Here is a 25509-nt window from a genome sequence, read left to right as displayed (position 1 = left end):
CTGCACCACTCTAAAAGGGCCTGAAGGCTATAGGCACAGGTCCCCACAAGGCCCACGGGCACCCAACAGCCCTAGCTCTCCAGGGCCCTTCTTGGAAGCCCAGACAATGCTCACCTAGGAAAAAAGCGTTCCTACATCACGCACACACTGTGCCCTTTGAGAAAAGCAAAGGACTAATCACATTAGGCAACCTTCATTCCACGGTGTACTCTCAACAGAGCCACTCAGACAATCAGGAGAAGTAAAGAGGAGAAGGCGCCAGGTGCTCACCTGCATGCTCACCTGTGTGCTCACCTGCACACAGGGCCTCCACGCTTGGCCACACTTTGGGCGGGCTCTCTGTACCAGTGGCCCCCACATCGTCCAGACACAGCCCCACACGCTCACTGATCTGACTCTTGATGGCAACCGCAGCCCTCACCGTCTCTCCAAACAAGCTCAGCAGCCTTCTGAGGGCATCCTGGAGTGCGTTCCTGGGCAGGACGGATACAGAGATTCAGGAGACAACATAATCAAAGCGAGTGCTGGCTGCAGACACACAGCACAGGCAGGTGACACTGCAGGAGACGCTGGCCACGCGTGCGTGCTCTAAACACACAGGGAGACAACCTTCAGCACAACAGCACAAGGGATCCCGCAGACCCGCTCACCAGGAAATGGGGAAGAATGATAACAAAAAACCCCAGCCATTTAAAGCCTCTGGAAATGGTCATAAGGCCAGAAGCAGATGAAGAAACACCTGTTCAAGAACACCTACAAAAATTCAACAGCAAAGGTAAGACACTGTGGTATTTGAACCAACACCACTCCCTCCCTTCCCCTTCCAGCTCAGTGAAAGGAGACTCCTCTCCAAGCTGCAGCCAAATACATGGCCTCCTTTCTTTTCAGTTCCTGGCTGGAGAGCTTTCTCCGGGAGAGAAGCAGGAAGCCAACATTTCTCATCCATCCCTCCCCACCCCACCCCGGCCTATTGTGAGGCTAAGTCCCAGGCAGATGCATCGAAGAGGTGGGGGCTCAAGGAGCAGGGGTTCTACCTCAGGCACAGCACACTGAGAGTACTAGGGTCTTGACTGTCCTCACCCAGATCATGAGGAGAGGCAAGCCAGAGGACCCCAGAATACTTCCCTCCCTCCACTGAGTGCTCAGCTCTTAGATGGGGCTGATATTCAGAAGTCTGCCCCGGCTCTGAGATTCTCCCTGATGGGCAGTGTGGGAAGTAAGCTGAAAAACTGGTAGCTCCAAATCTCTTCCCAAAAGAAGTGACTTTATTTGCAACTGAGCCTGGAAAAGTTCCAGCCAAAGGGCACTCTCAAAAACAGTGGAGGTTGTGGTGAAAGACAAATAGGAGATTTGTGGACTTAGTGAAGACAAAGTGGAGACTGTAGACCAATAGTTTGCAGGAGAGAACCAGGGAATAAAATAGCTGGAGAAAGCCTTCCTGGGGTCAGGACAAATATCAAACGCTGATGTTTGAAGCTATTCCTTCAAAGCAGTCATAATTTGATTAGGTTACTTTGTAGTGCAATTTATGCCACAGGAGATTACTGAAAACAATAGAGCAATCATCTGGAAATTAGTGCATCTTAACAGCTAGGTGTGGTCAAGGAAAGGGAGGAGGAGAGCCTGACCAACTACCACTGTCATTGCAAGGTAACTGGGTGAATACCTAAAGCTGCACTTCCCTGAGGAACTATATCAGAGTCTTAACACTTGGATGGAGTGAGGGGGAGATGGGGGGGGGGCAGGCAGGAGGAGATTGAATTCACTAAAATAATCTAGGCAGTCACTAAAAATAAACAGCAAGTAGCAATAGCAAGTCCCAGGAAGGGAGGAACCACTATGCAGAGCTGCTGCAATTTATTATCTATAACACCCAGTTTACATCTGAAAATTATGAGACATGCAAAGAAATAGAAAAATATCACCCATACACTTATAAAAGGAGACAACAGAAACTGCCTTTTAGAGTGATCAGGTATCAGATTTAAAAGAAACATTAATATACCATTATAAATATGGTCCCAAAACTAACAGAAACCGTAATTAAAGAAGTATGATGACAATATCACATTAAATGAAGAATATCAATAAAAATAAAGTTACGGAAAAAAATGGAAATTCTGGAGTTGGAAATTAAAACACTAGAGTAGAATTAATAGTAGATTTGAGCTGGCAGAAAAAAATGTGCAAACCTGTAGAACAATAGAGTTTATGCAAGCCAAAGAACATAAAGGAAAAAAATTGAAGAAAAATAAAGTATCAGAAAGTGCGTGATACCATTAAGTGCACCAACATATGAGAGCTCTGGGACTACTGGAAGGAGGGGGAAGAGAGAAATAAAAAGGATTCGAAGAAATAACGGCTGAAAACTTGGCAAATTTATTGAAAAACAGTAACTTACACATCAAAGAAGCTCAATAAACTCCAAATAGGATAATCTTAAAAAGGTTCACAAACAGACACATCATAGTAAAAATGCTGAAACTCGAAAACAAGGAGAAAGTATTGAAAGAAAAGCAAGAGAAAAATGATTCCTCCTTTACAAGGGAAATCCAGTAAGATTAACGGCTGACTTCGCAGAGGAAACAATGGAGGTTAGATGCACTGGAACAACATACTCAAAGTGCTCAAGAAAAAACTATCAACCAAGAATCCTATATCCCACAAGGTATCTTTCAAAATTGATTTAAAAGCAATTATATAAAATTATGTACATATAACGTACTGTTGAGCCTATTACATAGAAATATAATATCACGTAACATACTTGCCAATAACATCACAGAGAAGATAGGTTGAATGAAGCTGTATTAGGCTAAGAAATGAGTACAGTTAGTAAAGTAATAAGTACAGCAATGTATTATTGGGTTTGTAACATTAACAGATAAAAAACATATAACAATGATACCACAGAAAGGGGAGAAAGAGCTGAACATTTCTATATATCACTGGAATTAAGCTAATATAAATCCGAAGTTGATTCTGACAAGTTCAGACACACATGGTGGGTCCCAACGCAAACACCAAAAGACAAACAAAAATCCAAGAAACTCAGTGGAAAAAAATCATAAGAATTTCAAAGGCTACATTAGAAAATATTCATTTAATGTAAAAGAAAGCAGTAAGGATGAATGGAAACAAAAAATACATGAGACACATAGAAAACAAAGTAAAATTTTAGGCATAATTCGACTATATCAATAAAAACAAATGTGAACAGATTAACCAATCCATTCAAAAAGCAGAGGTTCTCAGACAGGATAAAAAAAAAAAGGTCCAACTAAAAAGATCCAGTGAGGCACACTTCAGATTCAAAGATACAAACAGACTGAAAGTAAATGGATGACAAAAGAAATATCACGCAAAGAACAACCACAAGAAAGTGGGAGTGGTTATACTAATACCAGACAAAACGGACTTTTAAAACAGATGTTACTAGATTCACATATATGTAGTGAGGATGAAGTCACATTATGCAACTACTACTAGACATCAATAAAGTTGGTAGATCAGCCTCTGGGGAGGGTAGGAAGTGAGTGGGACTGCAATGGAAACAGAAGTGCTTCAGCAAGAGGATAAAGTTTTTGTTGTTTTTTAATATGGCAAAATGTTAACATTAGGCAGTTAGGTGGTTAAGTACATAGGTCTTGGTTACATTATTCAGTGCCGTTTTCCTATGTTTGAAACAGTTCTTTGAATACGAAGAATAACATGGACACAGGGGTCTCTGCCCTAGCAGACACTGAAGTGCACCCTGAGGGTGTAATGTGATAAAAGGCCCAGGAGTGAGTGGAGTAGAAAAACCAAAACTGCATACGCACTGCCCAGCAGACGCTGAAAGCCAGCCACGTGGCCACAGTGATGGCGCCACTGGTGACGAGGCATGGAGGCACTGACCTTTCACTGTGAGATAAATCAATATCGGACTTCAACATAGATATGAGATTCGTTCCTTCCTGGTTTTCTCGTTCCCGTCTTTGCTGTAGTTTCTCAAGTTCAGAATGACACTCTTCAATCTCATTACTTAAGGATGTAATTTGGTCTTTCAGCTATTGAGAAAAAAAATTTGAGCGTTAGTTAAAACAATATAAATAAATTGCTGTAAGGAACTTTCAGGATTACATTCAACAAAAATATAGTGAAAGATTAATAAGGTGGTGATTAAAGGTGAAAGTTTTTAATATGGTTTTTCCTCCATTATTCATCACCTACCAAAAAGAGAACACATAAATAACTCCATTCCAGCCTTGACACTGAGGGGGAGGAGAAGAGAATGTTCACTAGAGATTATTCTCACAAATAATAACTTAAAATTAAATCCCTAAATCTGGTCATTTAGAATAAAAACTAGCTGCCAGACAAGCAAACACCCTTCTTATATATTTCTCTCTGAAAACAAAAATAAGCCAATCACCTTGGGAGTCTTCACAGTGTGGGCCAGGTGGGCAGGTGACATCAACTGCCCTGGTGTCACCTGCCACCATGGGGTCCCTAGGACTTCACCAGGCAGCAGCCACCAGCCCTGGTGGTAACATCATGTAGCTTAGAGTGACAAACATGTCTTCCAAGCAAGAGAGCAACCTCAGCCCCATAATTCAAGTGTCTCTCCCTTGATCTACTCACCAGAGGCAGATTTCTCTAAATTGGTTACATTTACTGATATGAACACAGGCCTCATCCTCACAGAAGATGACCAAGCATCACCACGTATGCACTTGGTAGGGGTGCCTCTCCCCGGCCACAACTGCCTACAAGCTTCATATGCTGGAGGCCTCTAGTTCAACATCATTGAGAAGAAACTCAAGAGTATCTAGACCAAGAATGATGGGCTCAAAAAGGAGAAGCCACAGTGCACTTAGACATTACACTGGGATGGACTTCCCTTCATTCAAAGACTTGGGGGGAGCACATAATGACAATAGGTTTACCTCACCAGGAGAGTATGATAATCATAAGAGTTGAATGCACGGAATGGATAGCTTTGAGATAAATGGAATAAAAAATGACAGAGCTAAAAAGACAAATTGACGAATCCAATGTTGTAGTGCTAGATCTTAACCCCTACCCCCAGTAACTAATAAAGCAGGTAGATTTAAAGAAGAGAGACAATAAGAATGTTAAAGATTTGAACAGCACAAGTAACAAGTGTGAGAGAATGTACATAGATATAGCGTCATACTTAGTAACTGGAGAAAGCCCTATTGTGTTTCATACACACACAGAACATTTAGGAACACTGACCATGAAAATTCAAAAACTCAGTATCAGACAGAATACATTCTCCGACCACAATCAACGAGATTAGAAACTAATGAAACAGTATTTAAAGAAAAAACTCAAATTTGAAAAAATATATTTCTGAAACACACATGGGATAAAAAAAATTAATGATGAAAATATGAACACTTCATCTAAAGCATTACTTAAAGGGCAATTTATAGTATTAAGTGCATATACTTTAAAAAATACATGTCTAAAATTAAACAGCTAAGCATCCAATTTTAAAAGTTAAAGGAGAGCAGAATAAACCCAGAAAAGATAAAAGGAAAGAAATAAAAAAGATATTAAACAAAAATACTGTAGCATGGACCAAAATGTTAAAACTTGGTAATTGCAGTGGGGGGAGGGGTGGGAAGGTGAAACCTCTAGCAAAACTGATCAAGAAAAAAAGCAAAATAAACAGCAAAACTGAGTGAAAAAATAGAAAACATAAATAGTCCTATTAACATTTAAAAAACTCAATTTGTACTTTAAAATCTTCCCACAAAGAAAACTTAAAGCCCAGACAGCTTTCACCTTGAATGTTTCTGCTAAACATTCAAGGAATAGACATTACACAAATTCTTCCGTAGAATGCAAACAAAATGAGGGTGAGGATACTCGTTTCTTTTATGAGTCTGGACCGTTAAAAAGGAAATTACAGGTCATTCACACTGAAAAATACAGATGCAACGTTTTAAATAAAATAATACCAAATCAAATCTAGCAATACATGAAAAGCATGTCCAAACTGGTTTTATCACAAAGACATAAGGTTGCTTTAATATTAGAAAAATCAATGTGATTCACCACATCAACAGATTAAATGAGAAAAACAATATTAATCTCAGTAAACGAAGAAAAAGCAAATAAAATTTTCTATTTATTCATGGTAATAATCCCTCACAAATAAGTCACAGAAGGAAGCTTCCTTAACCTGAAAAAAAAAACAAAAAACTATAATTTTCTCAGTATTTCTTAACAGTAAAGTTTTGAAAGCATTCCCATTAAGGCCAACACACAAAAGCCAGCTGCACTTCTATATTCCAATAACAGTAAGCTTGAAAGTACAATTCCATAGAAAGTAAAAATGTCAAGTACCTAAATAAAAATCTAAAAAAAGGTATGTACAATTGCTGTAAAGAAAATCATAAAACTTTAACAGAAATTAACAAAGACTTAAAAAAGAGAGAGAGATTTCAAAATCTTAGCTAGAATGCCTCAATATTGTAAAGATGTTAGTTCCCCCCAAAGGAATCTATAGATCCGATGCAATTTCATCGAAAATATCAGCAGGGATTTTTGAGGAATATAACAAGGTGTTCCTAACACTTTTTCCTAACACTTACATAAAAGAGCAAAGGGCCAGCAATTGCAAAAACACTTATGAAAAACAAGGATGGGCAACTTCAGCACAAAACATCAAGACTTACGGCCATTTAGACTGCATGGCATTTGAACAGGGACAGACAAACCGAACAAAGGACCGTAAGAGAGGGGCCAGACAGCACTCCGGCATATATGAAAGCCTGACCCATGACCCATGGACCAAGTGAGCACTGAGAGCTGCAGAGGATGGACTCAATACAGGGGTCTTGGTTAATCCACATGGGAAAAAATTTAATCAACTCCCTAACCTCAAACTCTTCCATGTGCGTTAAAAACTTAAACTCTGTCAGGGTTAAGGAGGAATATGAGATCAAAAAGTGACGCTCAGGGGTCTTTCACCATACTCAATGAGGATGGTGGGCCATGTGACTTATTTCATATTATTTTAATTGAACGTGTACATTGTAATGGGGCTTGTATGATTATTTCAAACTAAGAAAGAGTTTATTTGAAGAGCCTGGTTTGCCTAAACAAGTGCTCATTCTTCTCTGTGGTTAGGGACCCCACCTGGCCACAGGGCACATAGCAGGTTCTGGCAAATGAGAATGATGTCAGGGCTTCCCATGGGGCTCCTAGGGAAGAAAGAGTTCACTCCTGCACATTTGTGCTCTGGGCAATTAGATAAAAGCCAAGAAAGGCTCAGCTTTCTGAACTCAGTGGAAGTAGGAAGAGCTTCAGGTCCAAGACCCACTCCCCAAGTAGGTCCTCTGGGGTGGGCACCGTTTTCACAAGGCTCAATCTCCAAGTGTCAACCGTGGGCCTTGCCCCATTTTTGTGCAGTTTGCTCCTTTCCCCTTAAGGGTCACCCATTCTTACACCTCCTTCTATCAAGCTGTCATCCCCCTCCCCTTTAAAGGTAAATACCTATATTTATTTTAGAATTTAATGTTTCTTTTTAACTGTGCTAATACCTCTATTGGGATTGTTGCTGTTATTGTTGATATCTGAGTTATAAAGCTGCATAGGTTTTGAACAGTACACATTTAACCTTATTTTGCCCATGACCCACATTATTTTAAGTGTGTGATTTTACAGAATAAGAGGTTTGTCAGGAGTTTGTATACTGTCTCATAGCAGAAATGCCTGGTACTTTGAAGAAAAAATTTGAGAAACACCAGGAGAGACCCACTCTCCCTTGTGAAATCCCCACCAGGTTAGGGTAGCACGGTCTCTAACTCTCTCAGCCCTGGCACCCCTTTCCACTCGCTCCATAGCTCCCCTCCATTCTCCCACCTGAAAGTGGCCTTGATTGGTGCCCAGCCTGGCTTCCAGGGCAGGAGAGGCTTCTGCAGCAGGAAGTATGCCTTTTGACCTGATGCTGATCACTGACCACCGCAGACACACACTTCCCTGACCATTGGAATTATAATTTTTATAGCCTATCGAAATAGGTTGGACACACCCAGTGCAATGTTTAAACCCAGACACACCTGGCTCTGACACTCGGCAGCCGTGGACTTTTGGCCAATTCACGGACCCTCTCTAGGGCCTCAGCATCCTGAGGCATCTGTACGGTGGGGATGGGAGGCTGTTAAAGGAGAAAATCCTATACCTGCTGATCAGCAAAGGGCCTGATTCTCACTCACAAGCAAACTAAAACTCTGATGACTTTATTTATAAGTTTGACTCCACTGACCCCGGAAGATGATCGAGTCAGAGAAAGAAGGCAGTACAACTGCTACATCTTTGGCAAAGGCCGGTAATACTGACAACTCTGAAAGATATATACTGGGACCTCTTCTAAAGATGGTATAAGACACATCTGCATCTTCAAAAGCAATGAAGAAAAAGCACATTTGCACATACCTGCTGAATGTGGTGCTCCTTCTCCTGGAGCTGCAGAGACAGGGACGCTTCCTCCTTCTGGTAAGGAGGCTGTGCTTGCTCAGGCTTACGTTTATGTACCTCCTCCTTTTCTTGCAAAGCAGCCTTCTTTCCACTTTCAAGTTCATTCTGTACAAAGTACATTAATGACAAATATACCATAAGCTAGAAAATTATGCTTATTCCATTTCTCTGCTGTTTCTTAGAACTCAGTTCATCAGGCAATATATACTGAGCCGCTGCACTGCACCAAGAGTGGCAATTGAACAAACCAAGACCATCAGCCACAGCAATCAGGCATTCAAGTCAGTTCATTACAAATATACTACAAGCTCAAGTGTCAACAACACACTAAGGAAGACGGAATTCGGTACTGATGATAACCTTGTGTGATAAACAACAGCTTCCTGCCTTTCCTAAATGGTGATTCAGGTAACTTTAAATGGTCACTTCAAGAAATTCACCATCATGAGACCATAAGCACGAAAATCCAAGATTATTCAGAAACCTAGTTTCCTTCAGTTTTAAAAGATAAACTCTCTTTCTTCTTAAATAATTTTTTTTTTTAATCTTTTGCTCTGGAAATTAAGGAAGCCTTGCAGCAATCCAAGGAGTGTTTATTGGAAAAAAGGAAAAAGGCTGAATTTCCGTAACAGTAACAAGCTGTGGGTCATTTTAACTTGCCCTAATTCTATCTCCCTTCCCCCCATCTCAACGATAACCCTGAAAATCAACAGCCTTGCAACTATGGTAGCTGGGAAAACCATCAATCTAACAGCCACTGGACGGAGCAAAATGGATTTGGAGCTTCCAAAAGCCCTATTCCCAGGGAATGATCACTAACTGACCTGTCTGGCAGCTCACTAAAAAGCTCTATCCTCATAGTTCTTCTTTATCTGAATTGACTCAGAGCCCCTTCTGTGTGAACAATCCTATCCTAGGATATTTGCCAAAAACAATCAATGGCAATTGTTTAACATCGCAGTTGCCTGAGGCAGTGATAACAGTTGGGGCTAACAAGAGGCCGACCAAAAAACTTACAAGAAACACTATGGAATGAGATGTCCATAGGGGGCTTTGAAAAACCCTGACATATTCTTGGGAATCTAGAAAGTCACAGATGTATGCAAAGCTGTGCATATACACAGGAGAGACCTGGAAAGGCACCAAGGTCTCACTTCCAGCTGCATAAGGCTCTGTGCAAGCAGTAAGTGAAGACTAAGAGTTGTAAACTGCCTGCCAGAGCACTAAAGGCATACCCCAACATGCTCATAGAGCCCACTGGCACAGACTGGGAGATTTACAGGTTCAAAGCATTAAGAAAATCTCTGTCTAATCGTTAGCTATTAAGCTAGTCAAGCAGAGACTTCAGTGGCCACATACGACAAAGAATACAAACCGTACAGAATTAACTCAGCAAAGTCACTGTCATGGACTGAATTATGTCTGCCAAAAAATGTGTGTATCAATTTGGCTGGGCCATGATTCACAGTATTGTGTGGTTGTCCTCCATTTTGTGATTGTAATTTTACGTTACAGAGGATTAGAGTGAGATTGTAATACCGTTACTAAAGTCACATCCCTGGTCCAATGTAAAGGGAGTTTCCCTGGGGTGTGGCCTGCACCACCTTTTATCTTACAAGAGATAAAAGGAAAGGGAAGCAAGCAGGGAGTTGGGGACCTCATACCACCAAGAAAGCAGTGCTGGGAGCAGAGCACATCCTTTGGACCCAGGGTTCCTATGCAGAGAAGCTTCTAGTCCAGGGGAAGATTGATGACAAGGACATTTCTCCAGAGCTGACAGAGACAGAAAGCCTTCCCCTGGAGCTGACGCCCTGAATTTGGACTTCTAGCCTACTAGACTGTGAGAAAATTAATTCCTCTTTGTTAAAGCCATCCACTTGTGGTACTTCTGTTATAGCAGCACTAGATGACTAAGACAGTTACTAAACAAACAACAACTATCGCAGGCAACAATAACAAACCTAGGAGAGGGAGGCAAACCTGATATCCAGACTTACCACATTACAATAATAAGATGTCTAGTTTTCAACAAAAAATTATGAAGCATGCAAAGAAGAAAGAAAGTATGGTCTATTTTCAGGAAGAAATAACAGAAACTGTCCCTAAGGAAGCACAGACATTGGACTTACTAGACAAAGACTTTAAATCAACTGCCTTAAATATGGATAAGAAACCCAGTAACCCAGTGCTGGATAAGAAGCTAAAGGAAATCATGGACAAAGAGCTAAAGGAAAACAGAAGAACGATGTCTCAACGAATACATATTATCAGTAAAGAGATACAAGTTATAAAATGGAACCAAATAGAAATTCTAGAGCTGAGAAGCATAATTACTGAAATGAAAAATTCACTTGAGGTGCTCAACTGCAGATCTGAGCAGGCAGAAGAAAAAAATCAACAAATTGAGGAGAGATAAATTGAGATTACCAAGTTTGAGGAAGAGGAAGAAAACAGAGTGAAGAAACATGAACAGTCTTAGATCCCTTTGGGACACCATCAAGTGCACGAACATGTACATAATGGGAATCCCAGAAGGAAAAAAGGAGAGAAAATGGCAGAAAAAAAATTGCAACTATAAAGGCTGAAAACTTCCCAAATTTCATGAAAAAAAATTAATCTACATATACAAGAAGCTCAAGAAACTACTAGTGGGATAAACTCAAAGAGACTCACTCCTAGACACATAACCAAACTGTGGGAAGACAAAGAGAGAATCTTGAAAGCAGCAAGAGAGATGCAATTAAAGTTGTACAACAGTTCCTCAATAAAATTAACAGCAGTGGAATGACATTCAAAGTGCTCAAAGAAAAGGACTGTCAATCAAGAATTCCATATCCAGCAAAGCTAACTTTCAAACATGAAAAGAGAAATAAAGACACTTCCAAATAATTCCAAGAGAATCCGTCACTAGCAGACCTAGCCTACAAGAAATATGAAAGGGAGTCCCTTCAGGCTGAAATGACAGGACACTAGACAGTTAACTTGAATCCACACGACAAAATAAAGAACACTGATAAACATAACTACGTAGGTAAATATAAAAGACAGTAAAAATGTGGTTTTTGTTTGTAATTCTTTTTTCTCCTATGGGATTTAAAAGACAACTGCATAAAGTAATGAGCATTAAATGTATAAAGATGTACTTTGTATGACAATATTAGCACAAAAGAGGAAGGAGGGAATGGAGGTATACAGAAAAATAGTGTTTATAAAGCACTGAAATTTAGTTGATATATTAATTTAAACTAGTTTATTAAAAGATGTTAATTATAATCTCTAGGACAAGCACTAAAAAAATAAAAAATATATATGGTAAAATAAACAACAGAGGAATTAAAATGAACAGATGAACAAAGACTTGAGACACACAGAAAACAAATAGCAAGTACTGATTTACTCTATACCATGGATGAACCTTGAAAACATTATGCTAAATGAAAGAAATCAGGCACAAAAGGCCACATATTTTCTCACTCCATTTATATAAAATGTCTAGACTAGGCAAATCCACACAGACAGAAAGTAGATTAGTTGTCGCCAAGGGCTAGAGAAAGGGGGCGAAATGAGGAGCAACAGCTAACAGGTACAGGGTTTCTTTCAGGGGTGAAAAAAATGTTCTGGAATTAGATACTGGTGATGTTGCACAAACCACGGATATACTAAAAACCACTGACTTGTACAATTTAAAAGAGTGAATTTTATGGTAGATGAATTATATTTCAATAAAGCTGTTGCTAAGAAACAAACACACAGTAAAAACCTTCATGGAAAGTAAACATTGTGAGTGCTCACCCATCAAGCACAGTCATCACTTTCAGGCAAACAGTCTCATGAAAGCCAGAAAAGCCTCGATGTGGCTGCTGCTAAGTCCCAGGACAAAGCACGACAATGAGTAAAAGGCTCAAACTTTTCTCAGAGCTAATATATTTGATTACAATTTCTTAGCAGAAGGGGTGTGCTGACCAACAAATTTAAACAAAAGAATGCATGAAAAAATTTGTCTAAATATATCTCCATTCCTAAGACAATGACAATATTTCTTTCATGTTTTAATTCTGTGTATCCATATCAATTGGATACAAAACTTTCTTCTCTACTTTGCCAGTGACAAAAGATGGCAATAAAATAGATCATTCTTAATTTCAACGCCTTTAGCTGTGTAATCTGCTGCTCCAGTAACACCCCCAACAGGCGCTTCGGCAGCTCAGTTTCCTCCTGACTCCGGAGCCGCTGCCTCAGCCTGTCTTCTCCCAGCTTGGCCAGCGGAGCCGTGTGCTGCACCTTAGCCTTCCCAGGTGCTGGGGGCCCTGCTTTAATGTGGAGGAAGAAAGTCAAGGCAGAGCTCTGACCTTATTCTCTAACCTGTGGCAACAGTTTCACTCAATACATGGAAATTTTCTGATACTGGAGATCATTTTTATTCTATATAATTTCAATGTAATAAAACACACGGAGAAGGTTATAAGCATTTCAAGTCTATTCATATGAAACTTGCTCTCCTGGAAGCACCATGTGGGTTCTCAATTCTCACCTTGATCTTGACAGGGGGCTCAAATGGCACAACCCTAAAATTACACTTTCAGGTTCTACAGGCCATTTCTCAATCATACAGATCACTTTTACAGACTTTCTCTCCTGAAATAGATCTAACTCCACCCCTTTGTAAGGAAGGATCCCAGCGCACCACACTACCAGGGCTCTTTAATTATCTCATGTGACCCCACAACCACCACTTTCGGAAAGACACAGACGTAAAGTGCCATTACGTGTGCAGTTGCAGCCAGGGCAGATGGCTTCAACTTTCCACCCTCAGAGGGTGCAGGCGCTTGCAAGGCTGTCTTGCCCACTGTCCATCTGCTGGATCTGGGCCTTGGAAAGGTCCTCAGGTAGATGCCAAGGACAAAATGACCATCGTGGCACTTGGACACTGGGCAGACAGACTGGTAACCACCTGACAGAGGCCAGAGTCACCCCTCCACCTGGTTCTGCCACTCAAAGGCTCTGCCAGGCGGCCTGCCACTCCCTCCTGAGTGGTCTTCTTTCCTGATGAGCACTCCTATTCCCAGCCTCAACAAAAACTCTGCTTCATTTGTCATGTTCCAAATGGTGAGGCCATGTAAGAAAAGATGTTTTCAAAAAGTTATTTTCAGGTTTTTCTAAGAATCCACAGGGTTACAGGATAAATGACTCAGGTATTTTAATCACCAAAAAAAGTTAATAAATACATCCAGAGAAGACAGAAAACAAGTAGCATTGCATTAAAAAATACCAGAGAAAGAAGGAAAATAAATTCAACTGATAATGATTTAAAGATATTCAAACTATCATCTGAGCTGACTATAGGTTCTCTTAATATTTTCAAAAATTATTCTGTCAATGGATCTGTTTTTTAACCGAGAAAAGATGAAGCTGTCCTGAGTAATCAGCGCTGCTCACACCACAGTTTGCATCTGCCTTCTGGCCAACTCTGCTAAGTGCCACAACATGGGAAAGAGATCTCTTTAGGAAACACACATTTCCAGCAGGAGGGAATCACGCTTGTTTTCAGAAAACTTTTCTCACAACCAGACTCCAGGGGGCGGTACGCTGGAAAGTAAGCTGACCCCTCACCGCCATGTTAATAACTCTCTTGACAAACTGCACTGCCTCTCAAACAGGTGCAGATATTTGTGGCCCAGATAAGTCATGGCCCCAGAGAAGGCACGGCATGTCCTCTGCTATTCTGGGGACAATAACTCTGACATCTTGGGAAACACCCAGTCCATGCTTTTACATAGTATTTTTTCCAAGTCATGTCTGAGGGAATTCTATGGGAAGAGCATGCCCCCACCCAGGAGGCATTCTCACCAAAGACAGGGAACCTGACCTGGCCAAGCCTGAGGCTCTGGAGAAGAGGGCGTGGCCATCACAGGAGGCAATAAAAACTCATACAAATGAGGCCCACACAGGCCTGGTCTGGACCCTGATTTGAACAACCACAGCTGGGAAGTGACTTGCACTGGACTGAATATTTGATGGAATTAAGGAATCACTGTTCATTTCTTAGGTTATAACAGTATGACTGTTTCACTGGGAGCAAAAGAGACCTCACCTTGTAGAGGTACACACTGAAGTATCTAAAAGTTCTCTTAATATTTTGTGAAGACACAAGCTATCTGGGATTTGCTTCAAAATAACTTAGGAGACAGAAGACCTGGATGAACCCAGTTGGTATGGACCCCAGGGCCTGGGTAGGGGGGACATAGGGTTACTGAGTAATACTATTTCTGTATACACTGAAATTTCCCACAATAAAAAGTTAAATCAGAGGCAGGAGTAGCATATCCCACCTCCTTCCAGCCAACCGGCTTTTTCCTGTGAAACCCAGCTACAGGACACACGTCCCGTTAGGAGGTTCCAGAGTCCACATCTTCAACAGCAAACCGAAGAGATGACATGAAACAGAAGCTTTGTGCTCCCTGGACAAGCTGTACCACTGAGAAACATGTACTCGCCTGAAGCACTCAGAGGACAGCCCAAATACAAGAACAGAAATGGGATGCCAAAGAACCTAACCTCAGTCTCAAAACACTTACAGCCATCTCTATCACAAACAGAAACTAGAATGGGCAAAACAGCTGGAGCGCCTCAAGCACGTGGCAGTCCTGGGAAAGGAGATGAGGGAGTGAGGAACACACAGGCCTGGTCGGTGCGGGGAGCAGGGCTGTGGCCACTGCGTGGGGCCACTAACCTACCAAGGTTTTCCTTCTCTCGAATCTCACCTGCTTGCCACGGGCAGGGGACCCAAGGGTGGAGGTGATGCACAGTGGAGCATCTGAAGACCCCCATGCAGTGCCCTGAATGCCCCTCCTCAGAGGGTGGGTACAGGCTTCTGTGTGTCACTGCAACCGGCTGTGCCATGAGCTCCATGGCTCGAGTGTGAGGGGCCGAGGCTGAATGCCCAGCCCAAGCCCGCTCCCCAGCAGAGGCCCACCTACTCCTGTGCCTCCCACACAGCTGTCCTGACAAAGGCAGGGTGCTCCTCCTCCACTTCTGTCCCTAAAACAGAAAGCCCAAACAGAGCAGCCAAGCACGTCAGGCAGAGCCCCAGGTCACCTGCAGGAACGAGGGACAAGCCGGGGGCGTGGGGCAGGGCCAGAGCAGGAGTAGGGGGAGCCATGCGAGGCTGGGGGCCTGGGGAGAGCGCAAACTGGCAGTCAGTCCTCGCAGGACTTGGTAGTCGGCACAAACAGACTAGGAGAGAGGAGACTCAGAGAGCTCTGCCCCTGAACTGTGCCACGCTCTTCAACCAGCAAGCCAGCGAGTCCACACACCCTGGGCCACCAGAAGCACAGCGGGAAGAAGCCCCAGGAGCCACCTGGGGAAGAGCCAGAGGCAGAAGTACCTGTGAGGCCACGTGCCCCCAGGCTCCACTCAAGGCCACTAAGGTCCAAGGGCCTCACTGAGCGTCAGGATAGAACCAAACCACTCACCTGCACAGCCTCCTCCTGCGGCAGCTGCACCTCAGCCACGTGCATGTCTCTAGGCTCCCGCAGGGCGGTCTGGTGCTGCTGCTCCACGAGCACGACCTCAGCGCCCACCCTGTCCAGGGCCGAGCTCTTCTCTTTCTCCAGCAGGCGCCGCTGAGCATGTAGAGCTGCAGCCAGCTCCTCCTGCAAGACAGCATCCACCGGGTACCTACATCCGCCACTCACACTGCAGTTCGCCCCACACTCCTCACACATCTGCCACTCGCCAGTGACATGCCCCACACACTTCTCACACATCCATCACTCACGATGTGGCACACCCCACACACTCTTCACACATCTGCAGCTCATGCCATGGCTCACCTCACACACGACACACCTGCCACTCACACCATGGCTCACCTTACACACTCCTGACACATCTGCCACTCACACCGTGGCTCACCTTACACAGTCCTCACACATCCGCCACTCGCACCGTGGCTCACCCCACACTCCTCACACATCCGCCACTCACACTGCAGTTCACCTCACACTCCTCACACATCCACCACTTACAGCACAGTTCACCTCACACACTCCTCACACATCCACCACTCACACTGAGGCTCACCCCACACACTCCTCACACATTCACCACTCACACTGAGGCTCACCCCACACACTCCTCACACATCCGCCACTCACACTGAGGCTCACCCCACACACTCCTCGCACATCCACCACTCACAGAGGCTCACCCCACACACTCCTCGCACATCTGCCACTCACTTCACACACTCCTCGCACATCCGCCACTCACTTCACACACTGCTCGCACATCCGCCACTCACTTCACACACTCCTCGCACATCCGCCACTCACTTCACACACTCCTCGCACATCCGCCACTCACTTCACACACTCCTCGCATATCCACCACTCACACTGAGGCTCACTTCACACACTCCTCACACATCCACCACTCAGAGGCTCACCCCACACACTCCTCACACATCCACCACTCAGAGGCTCACCCCACACACTCCTCACACATCCACCACTCACTTCACACACTCCTCACACATCTACCACTCACACTGAGGCTCACTTCACACACTCCTCACACATCTGCCACTTCCAACGCCACTCACCCCACACATCTGCCACGCAGTTCACCAAAACACACTCCTCACCACGTCTGTAAGGTGATAAACATTCCATACACTTCCTAGTATTAAGTTTTGCCACTACCATAATTAAGCCATGGATTAAAATGGAGTTCTGGTTGTGCAATGGTGAAGCACTGAGCTGCTAACCAGACAGTCGGCGGTTCGAACCTACTAGCAGCAGCACGGGAGAAAAGACCTGGCGATCTGCTCCTGTAAGGATTACAGCTTAGGAAACCCTACGTGGAAGTTCTACTCTACAGGGTCACTGTGAGTCCGAATCGACTCAATGGCACACAACAACAACGTGACTTAAAATACATAGTTTTCAATGTGTGCACATGCCACATTTCTACTTTCAGAATATTCTTCCAGTTCATTTCCTTTAAACCAAATAAAAACAGCGAATCTAATTTGTAGCTGCAGGTTGAGAACAAATTTTATTCTCTACAGCATTTTGTTTGCCTGCCCTCCAAACCGGAATGAAAGGAAATGAAGTCAATCACCAGGAAACATGCATATAAGACCTGCAGCTCCAGGAGGCGGGGCTGGCTGGCGCACCCTCTCAGCATCAGCAGAGAGTTCTCTACATTTAGTCCAAGAGGAGCAACACAAGGAGAGATGGGACACTGCAACCCTCCCACCAGCACTTGTCTTGATGGCCTTGGTGAAGGACAGACACGACCCAAAGCTTCGCAACAGGTGACCATCTCCTCTGCTCCAGGTGTGTGATGGGGGGGAGGAGCCTGAACATCTGATTTCTAGGAAGTTCCCCCAAGATTACCACCTCAGGCTACACAGATTAGACCGTTACATAAATAAACATGCCAAGTTGAAGTGTAAGATGAAGACACCCCACCTACTAAGGCAAGGATGCCTTTTTCTCGAATTCTTGAACAGGACAGATCAGAGGTGAACACAAAGTGACACGTGACGCTGACTCACCTCACTACGTAGCACCAGCAAAGGACAAAAACCCAGAAGGCACGTCACTCAGGAAACACTTTTGAAATGTGCAGAAGATGCGTAAAAGAGGAGTAAATTCCCTTTCCTTCTGGTGCTATTGTTGATCCAGGCCTGAGACTTTTTAATTTTTAATTTGGACATCTACTTCTTAATATCTGACAAAGTCTTAACTCATCAGAAACGCAGTTTCTAAAGTCGTATCACCAGCACTCAATCATTCTACTGCTAGCCCACAACTGAATATGCCCACGCACTTTCCAGAGCCCCAAACACGCAGTGGCTGTCGTTCAGTGGCCTAGCCCTCTCACCTGTTTCACACCCATCACAAGTTCCTGGTTCACATCCATCATGCTCACCTGATTCCTGCTCATCACATGCGTGCACTCATGTGCACGTGACAGACACACGCATGCAGACACACCGGTGCACACACAGACTCTGACCAGCAGAAACAAGCATTAGGGGGCAGAGAGGGCCCAGCAAGGAGCCCCCAGCGCAGAGCCTCACCTGATGTGCTCGCTGAAGCTCAGCAGCCATGGCTTTGAGGTTCTCAACATGCTTTGTGCTCATTTCAATCCTCAGACTGTCCTTTGCGCCCTGAAGCTCTTCATCGTGCTTCAGTTTAAGCTTCTCTAGCTCCTGGGTCAGAACTATCTGGTGAAAAGAATCCTTTTTCCGAAGCTGCTCCTCAAGGTCCGTGCTCAGCTGTTTCAGAGCCTGCCTGTGCTCATCCCGTAGGATCTGGATCGCAGACAGGTAGCAGGATTCCAAGGAGTCCAGGTTTGACAGATGCTTCACCTCCAGGGCACTGAGTTCTGCAGTCTGTCTGGTCTGCAGCTCGGCCACATGGGTCTCCAAAAGTGCCCGCTGCTCACTCTCCAGCGCAACCTTCAGCGCGCCCATCTCGGCCTGGTGCTCAGCCTGCAGCTCGGCTGTCAGGGACACAATGCGCTGCCGGTGACTGTCTTGGAGGAGCTGGAGCTCACCCATGTGTTTCTCCTGGAGCACCTGCAGGGTGGTGTCGTGCTCCACAGCAAACTTCTCCATCATCTGCTTACGTTCTTCCAAAAACCTGAGATGACACTCAAAGTGAACAGACAGCAAGTGTGCCCTCATAAAAGCACCAAATCTCACTCTGAAACACACAACCACACTTCTTACAGGAGATATTACTTCTACTTCTAAAATCATTCTTCCTTTATTTTAATTTTACTGTTTCTCCCTCGGCCACAAAATCATTCGAGATCTCATCGCCAGAAATATATGGGAGGATGAAGGGCCACATGAAGCCGGAGAGCTCAGAGGCCAAAGGCCAAAGCCACAGGCGTCCCGAGGTCACAGACTGAAGGGCTGCCACTGGAAGGAAATGGCATCTACAGTGAAATCCACTGACACATCAAGTACAGGAAAGACAGCAATGCAGAAGGGATGGTTTCCCACCATGGGCTGCACAACCAGCTGGCCCAGCCACTACACGGAAAGGAAACAAAGCAATCTCGGTACTTAACCAAGAAAGGCAAGGCAACTTGACTTATGGGAGCCCAAAGGACCACAGGATTATTGAAAAGATTTGAGAAAAAAGGTCTCTGTTGTAACTTGAAACTCACGAATTAAAGGGAGCTGCTCAAGGCACCGGGTGGCAAAAAGAGGGAAGACAGACTTTCAATTAAAGCACCTGAAATACCATCAGTGGTGGGAAAATAGCCTGGAATTGGTGGAAACATTGGAACTGTAGCCACGTTCTCTACTTGGCACACGTTATAGATTCTTTCCTTTCTTTTTAACATTCACACAAAAAGCACATCAGTTTTTTTTTAATGTTCTAACTCTCTACCAGATACCATAAAAGCATTTTACATGGACTCCAACCCTTTGAGATTCTCGTACCTTGTCCACAAGTGAGAAAGCTAAGGTTTAGTGAGACCAAGCAACTCGCTTGTGTTCATTCAGCTAAGATGTGGTCCGAATTGGAACTCAAGTCCTCTGACCCCAGAGAAGAAGCTCAAAAGCATCATTGGTAATGACGGGAGAGAGGCCAGGGTCAGGACAAATATGAGAAGATGATGACCAGTAGGTTCAATGGCTCCAAGATCCAAGGACACCTCAGGCTACCACAGCACAGGTCTGAGGTTTGCAGTAAATGGTTAGCAACAAAAGAGGTGAAAAAACAAATCACGTTCTAGTCTACTTACAACTCCAGGGAAGTACGTCTACATTCAGGGAAGAAAGTATATATTGCAAAAAAAAAAAGTTTACTTTAAAAAATACGTTAAAGTTTTAAAAACAAAAACACTCGTGTTGATAAACTGCACGTCCTTCTGATACCTCAGCAATGAGGTTTGAAGCTCTTCTACTGAAATCTTAAAACACAAGAAGGAACACAAAGCTGTAAAGAGGTCCGCACTCGACACCTTAAAGGAAAAGGACTCCCAAAAGCACTGGAACACTATAGCCTCTCTCAGCTCCTGGCAGCTGAGCTCATCCTGTTAGGATCTTAGGGGGAAGACCAGGCGGCCAGAAGTCCATGCACCATACCCATCTCCCCTCCTCCCAGCCCACCACAGCCCATGACTTCCCCAAGGGCTACCTCACCCCTTCTGCTGGGCTTCTGGAGACGCACATGGGAACCCACCACCTGTTCCCACCAAGCACATGGCTCTGAGCCACCACCTACCTGTTCTGGGCCAGCATCAACTGAAGGGCACAGTCCTCCTTCAGGCGCAGCGTGGTACGTTCCCAGGCCTCAGCCGCAGGGCCACACTGGCTGCACCTCGGAGGCTCATCCCCGGCCACGCCAAGTTCCAGCTGCTGCAGGCGGCTCTGCTGTTCCGCCAGAGACCTCGCCAGCTCTAGGATCTGGGTGGCCTGCTCACCCTGAAGCTGCCTCATTTCAGTTTCTCGAAGCTCAAACTTATCTATTATCGCCTGTTTCTCAGACTCAGTTTTTTCTCTCAGTTCAAGGAGCATGAGTGTTAATTTCTCTTCAGCTTTTCTCTTTAGGTCCTCTCTCGTAACTTTCCACTCTTCTTCTTTTTCCTTCAATTCTTGTCTCATTAGCTGAACCTTCTCTTTAGTTTTCCTTACTTCTTCCTGGTGGTCTTCAACTAAATTACATTTTGCCTGCAAACAACATAATTGTATTTATGAAGATTAAAAAGAAAAGTTATTCACAGCAATGACTTAAGTCCACCAATGAGGAAAGGGAGACTCCAACAGCATACAGACATCATGCTGGATGCTGCACCACGAACGTTTCTTTTGTTGACAGGAACAGAAGAAACCTGATGTTGTGTGCCCTCAAGTCAAAAGAAACCTGATGTTGTGTGCTCTCAAGTCAATTCCAATTCATAGTGACCCTAATGACAGAGTAGAACTGCCCCATATGGTTTCTTAGGCTGTAATCTTTACAGGAGCAGACTGCCAAGTCTTTTCTCCAGCAGAGCCACTGGTGGGTTCAAACCACCAACTTTTTGCTTAGTAGTCGAGCACTTAACCATTGCACCACCGGGATTTCTTAGAGGAAGAAAAAATTGAAAACTATTTGCACTAAGCAAAATGCTACCCACATCCTGGTACCTGGAACCAACTATTCTCCAACTCTGAAGATGGCAGTCCTGGAATCCACTGGGAAAAGCTAACTGGACAACTGAAAACACATGCAATGAGCTGAGCCAATAAACAAAGGGTCTGGGGGCCTTCATTGTTATGAACTAGACCAGCAACAGGGAAAACCAGACATGACAGTGGTCTTGTTTTCTGTCCAGGGAATGCTAACAACACCAGAAAGAGAACCAGCATCAGCGAGACGAGGGCAGCGAAGAGTGTAATGACTTTAAGTCTCCTGGCCTGCACCATTTATATTCCAGCATTTAAAGAGAACTTGAGCAAGAAGGTGACACACTAATTTTGAGGGTATCGTGTAAAATGGGAGATGAGCAATAAAGCCAAAGACAGGCAAATATCCTGATTTTCCAAAAAAGAAAATAGGTCAATAAACCACTGAACATCATCAATAACAAACAAAATAAACCAAAAAAGTACATTAGAATTACCTCAATCCCTCTTAATTAAAGACCAAGTCATTGAAGATAAAGTCTAGGGTTCTGCTTCTAGTAACAGCTGAGTAGCTCTAATCACACCATCCTTCCCAAAGGGAACAACTATAAACTCGGATAAAAGACAAGAAACTCCCTGAAGGCTCTGGAGAACATCCAGAAGAAGCAGATCCTAGACAGTGTGACACTCAGAGCAATGTCACTGGATGATGAGCCCCTGTAAAGTCTTTCAGCCCGAGAGCAAGGCTATCCAGGCCATCCAGACAGAACTCCCACAGTCCTACCTGTTTGAACCAGAGGATCCAGAAAGTGAGGAGAGCCCAGTAAGAACAGAACCACGGGGACAGAGAGCTGTAAATTCTGTGAATAAACCTTGCCCAAATCTCAGACTCACCCCAGATCCACACATGCATGGGCAGACTCCAAAAGCAAGTCGGCTAAGGTGAAAAGACATTACAGGGAGATGGGGTGTGGAGTCTAAATTCAGCCAACTTAACTGCCTACTGAAACAAAGTATCAATACTCCTTGGAGAAACATTACAGAATCCAGAGTCTCCACAATGGATCATTCACAATGTCCAGGACATGGCACACCACACACTCTACTAAGACGGTGACACTTGGTCTCAGGTATGCAACTACAATTGGGGACGTGCAGGGTAGTCAGAGCAGACATGGAAAAGACTTGATACCTCACATGTGCCTTGTTGCAGGTGGGCCCTGGTGCATGGCCCAGCACAGGCTCTGCTCTTCTTACAGTCAGTAAATTCGCCGAGGGTCGTAAGACCTCTACGGGGATGAAAGTGGGGCTCACCCGGCCCTGCCTGGCAGACAGCGTCTATCTAGGGCAAGTCACACTTACTTTCTCTGCATCCTCTCTCAGATGGATTTCATGCTGCAACTTCTCATGTAAATTTCTATTTTCTATTTTTAAAAGTTCCATTTCTTCCTTTAGTTCAGTCTGAAGAAGTGAGAGCTTAACTTTGTACTCGTTTTCCAAGCCCAGGACTCTCGCCGCCACCTCTGTTTCCACCTCTGAGGCCACATCCTGCGCATGCTGGAGACGCATCTGTGTGAGCTCTGCAGGGAGGCGGAGGGGCCAGTCACTGTGAGCGCACGCCACCAAGACCCCCAGCAATGCCAGCCTCATCATTGCTGTGTGCTGTCTAGTCGATTTCAACTCATAGCAACCCTACAGGACAGAGCAGAACTGTCCCATAGGGTTTCCTAGGCTGTGATCTTTATGGGAGCAGACCCCCAGGTCTTTCTCCCGCGTAGCAGTCTGAACTGCTGACCTTGTGGTTAACAGTCAAGCACTTAACTGCTGGGCCACCAGGGCTCCTTAGTGGTAGCCTTCGGTGACCACTGCTCTGGTGGCACTGTGGTTAAGAGCTCAGATGCTAACTAAAAGGTCAGCATTCAAATCCACCAGCTGCTCTTTGAAAACCCTATGGGGCAGTTCTACTCTGTCCTAGGGTCGCTATGAGTTGGGATCGGCTCAACTGCGACGGGTTTTTGTTTTTTTTTAGGTAACTTTAAGTAGTCTCACTGACGAGAAGTCCAATCAGTGACTGAAGCCCAAGCCTTCCCCCCAAAACATTCCTTCTGCAGTCCTGGGGCTGGAAAAGGAGGCCAGGGGGCTGGGAACACGGGGCTGTGGTGCTGGGGAGGTGGGGCAAGGGGACCAGGAGGAGCTGGGTGTCAGGGGAACGTACCTTGGACATGCTCTCCTGAGAGTGTGGCCCGGAGCCGTTCAAGCTCCAGGCACTGCTCCCTCTTCCACACCTGGGTCTCAGCAAAGTGCTTGTCCACGAGGTCCATCTTGACCTTCATCACCTCCTCCTCATGCTGAATTTCAAGAGAGGACTTCAGCACTTCCAACTCCCGCCTGTGCTTTTCTTCCAGCTCTGCCTGCAGACACATCAAGCTCTCCTGTGAAAGCACAAAGAACACCTCCTCTTGTTAGCAGAGACACACCTGAACACGGCCACACACGCACGCTGTGGCAGCCCCTGCCACAGTGTCAGCTTTCAGGGAAGGCCATGTCAACTGTGGGTAGCACTGCTTTCAGGGAGGCAGAGACGCAATTTCAAAGGGATGGAGTGGGACAGACCACAGGGCACTAGGCCCCATATGCCTAATGTGCTGTGAAGAAAAAACAACCGTTGCCCTTGGAGCATCCATGGTGACGCTTTCATTGAGGCCCATCCCCCTGGTGAGTCCATAGTGGCGCTCTCATCGAGGTCCTCTGGTCACCATGAGGCCATATCTGGGGGGTGGGGGATGCAGCCCTTTTCCCTCTAGTTCCCCAGTGACCTGGTGTCATTCCCACATGATGACCCCAAGCTCACATTTCAAGCTTGAGCTCCCTCTCCCACATGGGCTCCTTGGTCCTGCACCAACTTCATATCTCACCAGTGTACCAAGCTGCCATTAAGGCCAGACCCATGCCCCAGCAGCTCTACCCAAGGCCCAGGCTACAGCACCCCCACCCTTTCCTCAGGTTCACACCGCACGCAGCCCACAGGGACCACAGTACTGGGCTATACCCAATTCCCTGTGCCTCCTTCTCAGACGAGGTCTCCTCACTGTCCACGGGGCGATGCACAAAGACAGGGTCCTGGACAGCCCCAAGTGAGGCCAGTCCAGCACCCTTGTATACTCGCCTCCTCCATGCCCTTGCCTGGCTCACTCAGAGATCACAAAACCAGACTTTATCAGCAACTGTGTGGGCAGTGGAAGAGACATGCAGCCCAGTTGCCACACCCCAGATGCCTGCCCTGGACACTCGCTGAGGACACTTCCCATGGACACCCACCATGGACACCTGAGTGGCCATCCCCCATGGAAGCCTGCCCCGGATGCCCAACTGATGCCTGTGTGGACACCCACCCCAGACACCTGTGTGGATGCCAGCCCCACACATGTGCCCTGGATGCTCACCATGGACACCTACCCCAGACACCTGTGTGAGTGCCTGCCCCAGACGCCTGCACTGGATGCCCACTGTGGACACCCGCCCTAGACACCTGTGTAGATGCCTGCCCCAGACACCCACCCTGGATGCCCACTGTGGACACCAACGACGGATGCCCATCCTAGATACCCACAGTGGACACCAGCTGTGGATGCCCATCATGGATGCCAACGGTAAACACCTGCTCGTGGACTCCAACTATGAATGCACACCCCAGACACCCACCATGAGCACCCGCCCCAGACACCTGCTGTGAACACCCCCTATGGACACTCGCTGTGCTCACAAAGAGGCCCGGGACCAAATACACGCACAGGGTGCTGGGAGGGCCTTCCTAGAGGTGCTGGATGACCACTAGCCTGGGTAGTCAGCCACTGTTTGCCTGTCCTCACCACCTC

The 25509-nt window shown here is 45.3% G+C and overlaps 1 protein-coding gene across 3 annotated transcripts in view; it reads right to left on the bottom strand.

The window, feature by feature from the left end:
* The window catches only part of PCNT (pericentrin), a 147037-nt gene that overhangs the window by 94671 nt on the left and 26857 nt on the right, over window positions 1–25509 (bottom strand). For all 3 annotated transcript variants that reach the window (XM_064279604.1, XM_064279605.1, XM_064279606.1), the window contains 8 exons: window positions 23850–24066; window positions 22997–23214; window positions 20754–21199; window positions 18587–19151; window positions 15969–16148; window positions 8455–8601; window positions 3898–4049; window positions 271–473 (listed from right to left, as the gene is read on the bottom strand). In XM_064279604.1, coding sequence (XP_064135674.1) covers window positions 271–473; window positions 3898–4049; window positions 8455–8601; window positions 15969–16148; window positions 18587–19151; window positions 20754–21199; window positions 22997–23214; window positions 23850–24066 — 2128 coding nt within the window. The remainder of the gene's footprint in view (window positions 1–270; window positions 474–3897; window positions 4050–8454; window positions 8602–15968; window positions 16149–18586; window positions 19152–20753; window positions 21200–22996; window positions 23215–23849; window positions 24067–25509) is intronic.

The sequence above is a fragment of the Loxodonta africana genome, chromosome 2, assembly GCF_030014295.1.
Source record: "Loxodonta africana isolate mLoxAfr1 chromosome 2, mLoxAfr1.hap2, whole genome shotgun sequence".
NCBI lineage: Eukaryota > Metazoa > Chordata > Mammalia > Proboscidea > Elephantidae > Loxodonta > Loxodonta africana.
Note: the sequence above shows the minus strand (reverse complement) of the source record. Positions and strands in the feature narration are given on the sequence as shown.